The 10,000-nt window shown below is 43.7% G+C and overlaps 1 protein-coding gene across 2 annotated transcripts in view; it reads left to right on the top strand.

Annotated features, from left to right (window-relative positions):
• The window catches only part of LOC311035753 (H-2 class II histocompatibility antigen, A-U alpha chain-like), a 5,079-nt gene extending 1,821 nt beyond the window's left edge, over window positions 1–3,258 (top strand). Inside the window, exons 4-5 of one of the 2 annotated variants that reach the window (XR_014599772.1) lie at window positions 625–1,385; window positions 1,447–3,258. Coding sequence is in view for 1 of the 2 variants with exons in the window: in XM_084044158.1 (XP_083900284.1) it covers window positions 625–752 (128 nt within the window). In the remaining variant the exon portion in view is untranslated. Of the gene's footprint in view, window positions 1–624; window positions 1,404–1,446 lie in introns of those variants that run through there. The other variant, XM_084044158.1, reaches the window with a different exon arrangement.
• Window positions 3,259–10,000: the final 6,742 nt, after the last annotated feature.

The following is a 10,000-nucleotide window of genomic DNA, read 5'->3' on the forward strand; positions in this document are numbered from 1 at the left end:
GAGTTTAGGGTCAGGGTTAAGGACAGTAATAATGAATAAAGGGCTGTTGGACCAATGCCATGTTACCAGAACACTGCAGTTTAAGGCAGATAAAGACAATTCCTGTTTATTTGGCAGCTTGGGTCATGTCCACAGGCTGGTGGTCAGGGGCTTGAGGATTATGAGGTTGTCCAAGTGTAAGACAAAGCAGCTTATAAAATACTGCTCAATCTCCTCCATTATTGGCAGTCGATCCATTTGGAGGAGAAGGTGCTTATGTAGCCATAATTTCCCCGGTGTTGGCAGATGGAAGTGTATGACCTATGATGTCTGTGAATACATTCATGTGCGTTGTTTACAATTCTGTACATTCTGAACTTGTTTGGATTCATGCACTGAGACACATGTTACTGCGAGTGTGTAGAAGCAACCGGAAATACTGGGCCCTTGTAATGTAATGTAATAATATGTGTGTCCTTGTATGCTCTCCTTGTGTGGACATAAATAAAGTGTTAAAATGTGTGTGTGTGTGTGTGTGTGTGTGTGTGTGTGTGTGTGTGTGTGCGTGCGTGCGTGCGTGCGTGCGTGCGTGCGTGCGTGCGTTCATGCGTGCGTGTGTGCGTGTGTGTGTGTGTTTCTCTCCAGATGTGGATCAGACTCAACATCAGCCCGGTGTGGGTCCAGATGTGTTCTGTGGGGTGGGGCTGACCCTGGGTCTGCTGGGGGTTGCCATGGGAACCTTCTTCCTCATCAAGGGAAATGAGTGCAACTAAGAGAACGCTGACACTCTGTCAATGTTGTGATAATGTATTCATTTAACCCGTAACATCATAAATTAACAGTTCTATAGGATAACACGGTTTAGTTTTTTCATTATCTCCGCCAGGCTAGAACAGCTGGACCAATCGGTGTGAAACTTTGCACAAACACTCACACCCACAAATTGTCCGCTTCACATTCAGGCCTATAACTCTTGCACCCTAGATCGTACAATAAAAAATAAATAAGAAATCAACAAATTGGTACATTCTCTCTGGAGTCATGTGATCAAGATGTTTGATTTTTCAGCTTCCATTCCGATTGGCTACATTTGGCTTCCAAAGTTTGCACGAGGGACCCATTTGCAAAGAATGCCACAAATCCTGAACACAGCATCCAATCTGCCAGTGTTGATTTCGTCGACTAAAACTATGACGAAAAATGTTCGTCGACTGCCTTTTTTCACTGCCGAAAACTAAATAAGAACTAAATAAAGACTAAGATATGATGACTAGAAATAAGACTAAATATATTGACAATTTCGTCTACAAATAAAAACTAGACTAAAATGTTAGTGAGGGAACTAGTGGAGAAGAGATCCAGTAGAACTAAAAGACAAGTCATTTTATGTTTGGTTGCGCTCGGGTGTTGTGCTCTGAATATAGCAGATCTACAAGCTCACAGTGTGTTGCGCTGCGACGCGTTGAGCTTGTAGATCTGCTATTTTCAGCATGCAACCAAGTGTAAAATCAGCCATTACAACGCCATCAAGGCACCGCCAAAATACATTTTAGTCGACTAAATCAACTGTAGATTTAGTCGACTATAGAGGGGTGCTCCTTCCATTCCGACATCTCACCACTCCGACTAGTGGCTTCCGCGTGCGGTTAAGGTTAGGGTTAGGGTTAGGTATAGGGTTAGTCAACGTCGGAAAGGCGACATGTCGGAAAGGAGAAATGCACCCGACTATAGACTATAGTAAAACATTTCAGATGACTAAAATATGACTAAAACGAAATGGAATTGTATTCAAAAGACTAAAACTGAATCAAAGTTTGCTGTCAAAATCAACCCTGCAATCTGCCCCAGACTTAAATCACATACCGAGGGGCCTCAAAAAGTGATTTATCTTCACCCATAGGGGGCACTTCAAATGCTACAAATGTCACTGTTTGTTGCCTAAACATGTTTTTCTCCACCAACTCAGGCACAAATAGTCTTGTGTGTCATGTGACAATGACCGCATACCATTTGCCTGTAAATGTGTTCTCAAAATTGTTGGCGGGCCTATTTCTTACCGCCATATACAGTATCATTAATGCAAATAACCAAATTGGAATCGTATGTTGAGGGGCCTCTATTGAGGGGGGCACCACAAACGCGACCAGTTGTTGCCATACAAACCGTATTTACTCTGCAGCTTCCCCTTCTCCTGACGACTGACATATTCCTAGGTAGGCAACCCGGCCAGGTGGAGCTCTGCACTTTTCTAGTAAATCAAGCTAGGTTTCTGTTGTGTGATTGGGTGAGAGTTATAAACAACAACACTTCAGTGATGCTTACGGAACTCGTCTCTGCCTCGTTCCTGACTGCATCACTGTCGTGCCAATAATCAACGCACACCTTGTGTAATAGCACTTCATTTTACTGCTCTGCCACCAAAATGTGGAATGCCCTGACAACTAGCCTGAAAAAACATCTATCAGGAGACCACAAGGGGAGGTAAATGTAATTTTCCATCTCCTTGTTTTCCCCTTGCAGCCAAAACGGGAGCAGTACTGCCACCTGCAGATGGGGGTTGACACAGGCTGATTAAAAAAAGTGATTTAAACGCTTGTTTCAACCTGTCGCTTACCGCTAAAATTTCAAACATCGGAGAGCAGGGGGAATACCTTTACTTTTTGGATACGATGAGCGGAAAAGAGTAAAAAAATCACACCCTGTGTGAAGGTAGCGGCGCCTTTGATACATTATGTCATCGATATGTGTTTATAATGTGTTTATAGCCATGTGTCACGTGAAGCTTGACCAATCACTTTGTTGGCGTACGCACCTGACCAATCAGAACGTTGACGGGTCTGACCAATCAGAACGTTGACGGTGAACACGGACAAAGTCAGGTATAGAGCAGGATCCAGGTAGAGCAGCAGGTTGACGGGTCTGACCAATCAGAACGTTGACGGATCTGACCAATCAGAACGTTGACGGGTCTGACCAATCAGAACGTTGACGGTGAACACGGACAAAGTCAGGTATAGAGCAGGATCCGCTCTAGCGCCGCTAAAAATCTACAATATTGGCCACCGTAGGCCGGTGTCACACTCTGCTGGCACCGTAGAGGAACCTGATCTCTGAGCTATAGCGGAGGGAGAGGTTCCGATCAGAGCTAATGACATGTATTATTGTGTTAATTTTGTATGCTATGTTGATGAATTAAATACATAGGACCACAATGTCCCCAGGACTTTTTTTGTGTTATGCTTTTAGCCTTAATATCTTACTGTACCATGTGCCGTTACATTTCTGACTAATAAAGTATTCAATCAGTCAATCAAAAGCTGGAACAAGCTCTATTAAATTTGTTATGTTTCCCTCAGAAAGACAGTAGGTGACCAGTGTCATCATCGATGGCATTCCAAGCTAATGCATCGATGGCATTCCAGCTTTTCTTTTCCTGGAAAGTTAGCATGCAAGTTAGCATGCTATAATAGAAGCCTTGTTTGACATGACCAAAACTGCCTACCGATGATGTCACTAGGCAGGTTCCTGAACTGTTCACAGCACTCCTATTAGATGAATTTGATTTGATGTATTTGATTTGCACAACAGTTACTTAAACATATTAGGCATACATAATAGCTCTTTCCATGGGAAAGTTTACAGTATTGGTTGTTGTGCCGGTGAGGTTAGAAACCCTGGGGGGCTTATGCGAGTACCTCACCGTTTACATTACATATATTGATTTATTTATTATTAAAAACAAAAACAAAAATTCAGACTCAATAGACAGAAATCATCTTATAATGAGCATTAGTGGGGATTAGAGGTCTTTGGGTAAGCCCAAAGACCGACCCGAGACTGGCTCGGTCTCGGGTCCATTCACTAGAAGTGACTCCAGGTCCAGGTGAAACCGGTACTCAGGGCTCTGACAGTGAAATGACGGGTCCAATAAAACCCGAGTGGACCTGACAATCTGCAAAGTGCAAACAAAATGGCACTAAATGATTAGATCCATCATCATCACTGTCACATACTGATGATGTCAAAGGTGAAGGTTCAAACCAAAGGTTAGAGGTCGGGGCAGTTATATCAAAGATTGTTGATATTAACGTAACGTTTTGACCTGGTGGATTAGCGTTAGCAATGGCTAAGAAGAAGGATCACACACAGCTAAAGAAAACGTGATTTCTTTGTATTTACCAACTGTCCAATGATCATTGTCTCTGAGTTATACATCACATTATGACCAGGGGCACTAACCAGGGAGAAGACTACGTTTAGGTAAGAAAGACACAAAAGGTAAGAAACACAAGTCTAATAATAGACAGGTCCAGTCGGCTCCGGGTACAATTTTCATGGGTCCCGTGAAGACCTCCAGTGGGGTTCAAATATATTTGAAAATAGGCTGAAAATGAGTGAAGTGGTCCTTTAAGAGACAAGGTGTTACCCTGGAGGTGAGATGCAGTGGAGAGGGGTGGGGTAGGCTCTGGGGTGAGATGGAGTGAAGTGAGTTGTGTTGAGATGAGGTGGAGCGAGGTGGGGTTGAGATGAGGTGGGGTGCAAACAAACAAACAAATTACTCGCGCATGCGCAAGTTTGCCAATTGTATATATACAGTAGATACATATTGTGTACTGAATGTGTACTCATTCTGAGCTATTCAATTGTCCATTTTGCACATTGTTTTAAACTTTGGAGGCATGTTGATTGATTTCTGCCATTTGGGGTGTGTGTTATTTATTTTTATTTATTTTTATTCCACTCATTAAACTGTAGGTTCTGACATGTTTTATGTATGAAATATGTTTGTTGTGCAAAAGTTACTATTTGTAATAACTAGAAGCTCGGCCCGCTACGCGGGCCTCGTGTCTAGCCCGCGCCCACGCCCACGTAGCGCCCGCGGCCACTTGGCAGCGCATATAAGTGGCGTAGTGTCATGAGGGCCAGTGGGGCCGTGGCTCGGTCAGTGAAGACCCTGTAGCGCGGATGATATGTGGCATAGAGGGGCAGATTTTAAATCTCCAGAGGAAACATCCGTGGGCTACCATTGGTTCAGCGATGTGTGCGGTCGCCCTGCGGCCCCTCCTCCTCCACCAATGTGCAGTATTGAGAGCCCTGACGTCACAACATTTGGAGCGATGGGCACTGCACTGTGGTTGGTTAGAGTACACCTAGGGCCCAGGTAGAACCCACTTAAAGCCTGCATGGGCAAACCCAGTTAGGACCGGCCTCGGTCCCACATAAACGTGGCTAGTTGGGGCGCACCTAAGGGCCAGGTAGAAGCTACTTATAGCCCGCATGGGCATCGCAGTTAAGACCCACCTCGGCCCCACATAGAATTGGCTAGGTGGGGCCCACCTAAGGCCCAGGTAGAACACACCTATGTCCCACAAGGGCATCCCAGTTGGGACTGAAGTGGATCCCGCTGACATTGGCGACATGGGGTCCATATGGTTTAGCCCACCTTGAAACCATATGGGAAGTACGCTGGCGTGCTGGCTGGAATGCAAACGCTGCATCATACCTGTAGTGTGTAGTTTGATGTTGTGTGTGTAACAGACATACCTGCAGTGTGTAGAGCAATGTCCATATGAAAGTCAATGCCCAACAGAGTGTTTTTTTTTCTCCAGCAGAGTTTCTAGTGTCTCTATCTCTCTCTGGAAGAGGTTGCACATGAACTCTGCAGCCGCACTGAGGCGCTCCAACACAAACACTCTCACATTAAGCTGCTTCACACAACAAACATCAGCACCACGCTGCTGTGTGTCCAAAAGACCCAATATCTCCTCTCCCACCGACGTCATGTGTTCATTTATCGACAGCCATACAGACTCCTTTTGACACATTTTACCTCGTTTATCCAGCTCTCACTGACTCTCCCCTAATACAGTGGTTCTCAACCTGTCGGTGGGGACCCCCCACAGGCCAATTTTAAATGGTAGCACTTGTTCCTCAACATAGTGTGAATGTGCGTGCAAAGTTGACCGCAATCGGACGCTGCATTCTGTAGATGTGAATGTTAGCCAATCGGGATGGAATATGAAAAATTAAACAGATCCGTCTTGATCACATGACTGTAGAGATCATGTGTACCGATTTGTGTTAAATTTAGATAAAATCGGAAGGAGTAATGTAAAGAAAGATGTTTTACATAAGTCGGCCTCCTGGTGGCGCTATAAAAGGTAGATGTGGAAAATGCAGGGCAATAGGTTTGTCCTTGACCTCTAGAGATTCACATACAAAGTGTTACACAGATTGGTGCAGTTATAGGTAAAACACAAATTGGGCTGTTATAGCGCCACCATGAGGCTGATTAGAAAAATATCCAGTGGAATTTCTTCCTCGGCATAGTGGGAATGTGGGTGCGAAGTTGCACGGAAAGTGCATGCTGTGTGCATAATTTGAGGCATTTTGGTGAAAACGGAGCAGTTCTGCAAACTTTGGAAGCCATTTTTAGCCAGTCAGGATGGAATATGAGAAAACTGAAAGAGCCGTTTTTTTTAATGACTATAGAGATACTGTGTACCGATTTGCGTGATGTTTGGACAAAATATGTAGGAGTACTGTGAAAAAAATGTGTATTGCAAAAAGCGATGGTGGCACTATAACAGGGGCATGTGAAAAAAATGGGCCAGAGGTTCAGAATTGGCATCCAGGGAGTGTGTGTGCACAGTTTTGCTGGGATCAAGCCAACGATGCTGGAGATTAGCTAGCCACAGACGGACGGACGGACGGACAGGGGGTAAAAGAAACTCTGGCGGCATGCCTTTCGGCCTGGCGGAGAAAATAAAACAACGAAAGTAAAGGAAAAGACCGTTACTGCAACAAAAGTAGTCAACAAACTATACTATAAAACATTGGCCAAATTGTCAAATAATGTAAGAAAGAGGCAAACATGTTGAAAATAGCCGATCTACAAGCTTACAACGCCTCTCAACGTGAGGCGTTTTGAGCTTGTAGATATGCTATTTTCACGATATTGACTTGCGGAACGGAGTCAAACAAAATGGGGGGGGGGTCCCCAGTGCAAATATGATAATATGATATGATTTGGGGGGGGGGGGGGGGGGGGGGGGGGGCGCGCGGCCTGAAAAGGTTGTGAGCCACTGCCGTAGTTGGACTGAATTTATGTGAAATTACAACATTACCATAATGCAGCCTAAACGTGCGTTGCACGGGGCGGTCCTGCCATTACATTAGTAACTGGAGTTGTAGTGGAGCTACACAGTTCTCCACAAGACACACAAGGCCGACAATATACACCATGTACAATGGACTAAGTGAGCAGCAATACTAACATTCGCCGCACGAACGTGCATTGTTGACAAAGTGATTGCACAGCCGCTGCAGGCATGACAGCGACGTTAGTGTTAGCTACATGCCAGCTATCACAGCTCCCTGTCCGTCGTTGCTGCGACTGAATGTGATGGCTACAGCAAGCTCTCTGCGATGCCATTGTCTGGAAACTGCTCCTGGCAATGACACGGCCAATGAGAGTGAGCGCTGTCGTTGTTGCTAAGATACGGTGGCGTCTCTGCCCCATAGCTTGTAGATCTCTCACCCATGATTGGCGTAGGCTGCGTTGCCAGGTCTGACTGTTTGTATAAGCGATATTGGGCTTATTTGGGTGCACTTTTGGGCTCGTTTCCATAGACCACGCCAGCGCTTATTTCTTTCCCGTGACCGATGTGGCAAAAAAGGTGCAAAACGAACCATCCGGAAGTAAATTGCGAGATGAAATATATAGCACTTTTTGATTATTAGAGAAGGAGACACATGTGAAGGTGGAAAATTAAATGTAGGAGATTATATAGTTTTTCATGAGCGATTTTTGTAGCAAGTTGTGAGAGAATTGGGCCAGTCCTGTGGGCGGGGGGCTCAATAGAACCATTGGGATTTGAAAGGAGACGCTCTCTGTTTGAGTGGTGAGATAATGTTTAATAATGTTTAACTTTGTTGGGTCAGGGTGCCAATCATTCAAGTTGAAGTGTTTTATTTTTAAGCGTTGCAATATTTCATGGTTTAAATTCACATTTGAGTATAGTAATGCACCAATACTACATATAAATGACAGTTTTAGAAAGATATTGTGGTGTCAAAATGAATATTAATACATTTATAAGCAAAACAATCGCACCATAACATTTTGTTTTTTTGTAATTCACATCACATACATTTATGGCTCGTGACAAACAACTGCAGGATATTTTGCGGAGAACTTTTAACCTAAAGTCCAGAAGTAGTGCCCAGACTTGGGAACGAAAAGTCAATTTTTCATGGTTCACCTCATGGCCTAGTTCTAAAGGAGTGTAGTTTGAAACAAGCTTAAAAGAGGGTTGAAACAACCATAAAATGGTTAGGTTTGACAGCTTCTCTGACAGGGCAGCAATATGCTGAAGCATGCGCTCTGTTTAAACAGTGATTAAAGCATGACATCAACTATACCATTATACTTACACAGCCAAGAAATAATCAACATGTTGATCTTGAGTCAAGTAGACAAATGTCAGTCCTAAGAGTTATAACAATTTTAAATCTGTGTTTAAGGTCCACCACATTTCAGATCAGGGTCAGACTAAACAAGAGAGCAGAAAGAACACAGCCCTCCACCTCCACTGGTTCGCCACAGGGCTGTGTTCTTTCTGCTCTCTTGTTTATTTTGTACACGGACAACTGTCGCAGTAACCACGACAACCGTTTCATCATAAAATATGCAGATGACTCAGTCATTGTCAGCCTTTTCGACAATGACGAGGTCGGGCATGGCCAGGTCACAGAGGACTTCTTGTCCTGCTGCAATGATGCGTTCCTTGAATTGAACATCTCAAAAACAAAAGAGCTCTGTATTGACTTCAGACGTGGTCCCCATCCCACCCAGAACACTGATATCTGTGGCCAGCCAGTGGAAATCGTGGCCAGTTATAAATACCTGGACCCGATTATCAACAGCAAATCAGTTAACACTGAGATGCTGTGTAAAAAGGACCAGCAACGCCTTTTCTGCCTAAGGAAATTAGCCAGATTTAATGTCAACAGAGACCTGATGAAACTGTTTTACAGTGCCTATGTACATTCTGTCATCTCTTTCTCCATCATCTGTTGGTATGGTAACCTTGCCATTAAGGACAAAAATTCTCTTAGAAGGATTGTGAAAACCGCCTCCAAAATTACTGGCATCCAGTTGGAGAGCCTCGATCCTTTTTACAATAGACAGCTGCTTATGAAGACCAGGTCCATTCAGCAGGACAGTGCCCATCCACCCAAGGCAGAGTACAGGATGTTGCCATCTGGCCGCCGTCTGGGAGCCCCTGGTGTTAGTAATAACAGATATAAGCACTCCTTTTGTACCTGCCTCGATTCATGCAGCCAACGCTGCTAGTAACAGGTAAATAATGATATGCTGATGATGATGATGGTGTACGAACAAGCACTTTATGCCAGCACTTTATATCGAAGCACTTTCTGGATGTAGCCTTTATTTTTATTTTTTATTCTATTCTATACTTGCACTAGATGCGCCCAGGTCTCTGTTTATGCTATGGTGTTTCACGTCTGCTGTTGTCCTGTACTGTTTGTATGTTTTAAACCACTACCTCTTTGCTGTAAACCTAATTGCCCTCTTGGGACATTAATAAAGAAATGAGCCTTGAACCTTGAAGACTCCCGTTGCCTTCTGAGGCAACTTGACGCTGTCCATTTCCTTTTTTATACTCTCTTCTATTCTCATTTCATTACTGTATGTCATTTTCATATAATCGTTTTTCATTATATTATTGTCATCTGTTGTATTAAATAAATCTTATAAAAGACATTCAGTAGCAATTATCCATTATCTCACTGAGGAAAGGGTTAATTAACAGTAATAGCCAGCCATTACTGCCAGTTGTTACTGACATGTTTGTCATGTAACATTTTATGAGAGTGAAGAGTGTTTTTTTAATTGGTTATTTTATGAGAGACTCAGTCTTCATTTCCACAACAGAATCTCAACTCATCAACATGTTTATGCTTATTTGCTGTAGCTTTGGTTTATCGTCTGCCT

The sequence above is a fragment of the Gymnoscopelus microlampas genome, assembly GCF_963454915.1.
Source record: "Gymnoscopelus microlampas genome assembly, chromosome: 20".
NCBI lineage: Eukaryota > Metazoa > Chordata > Actinopteri > Myctophiformes > Myctophidae > Gymnoscopelus > Gymnoscopelus microlampas.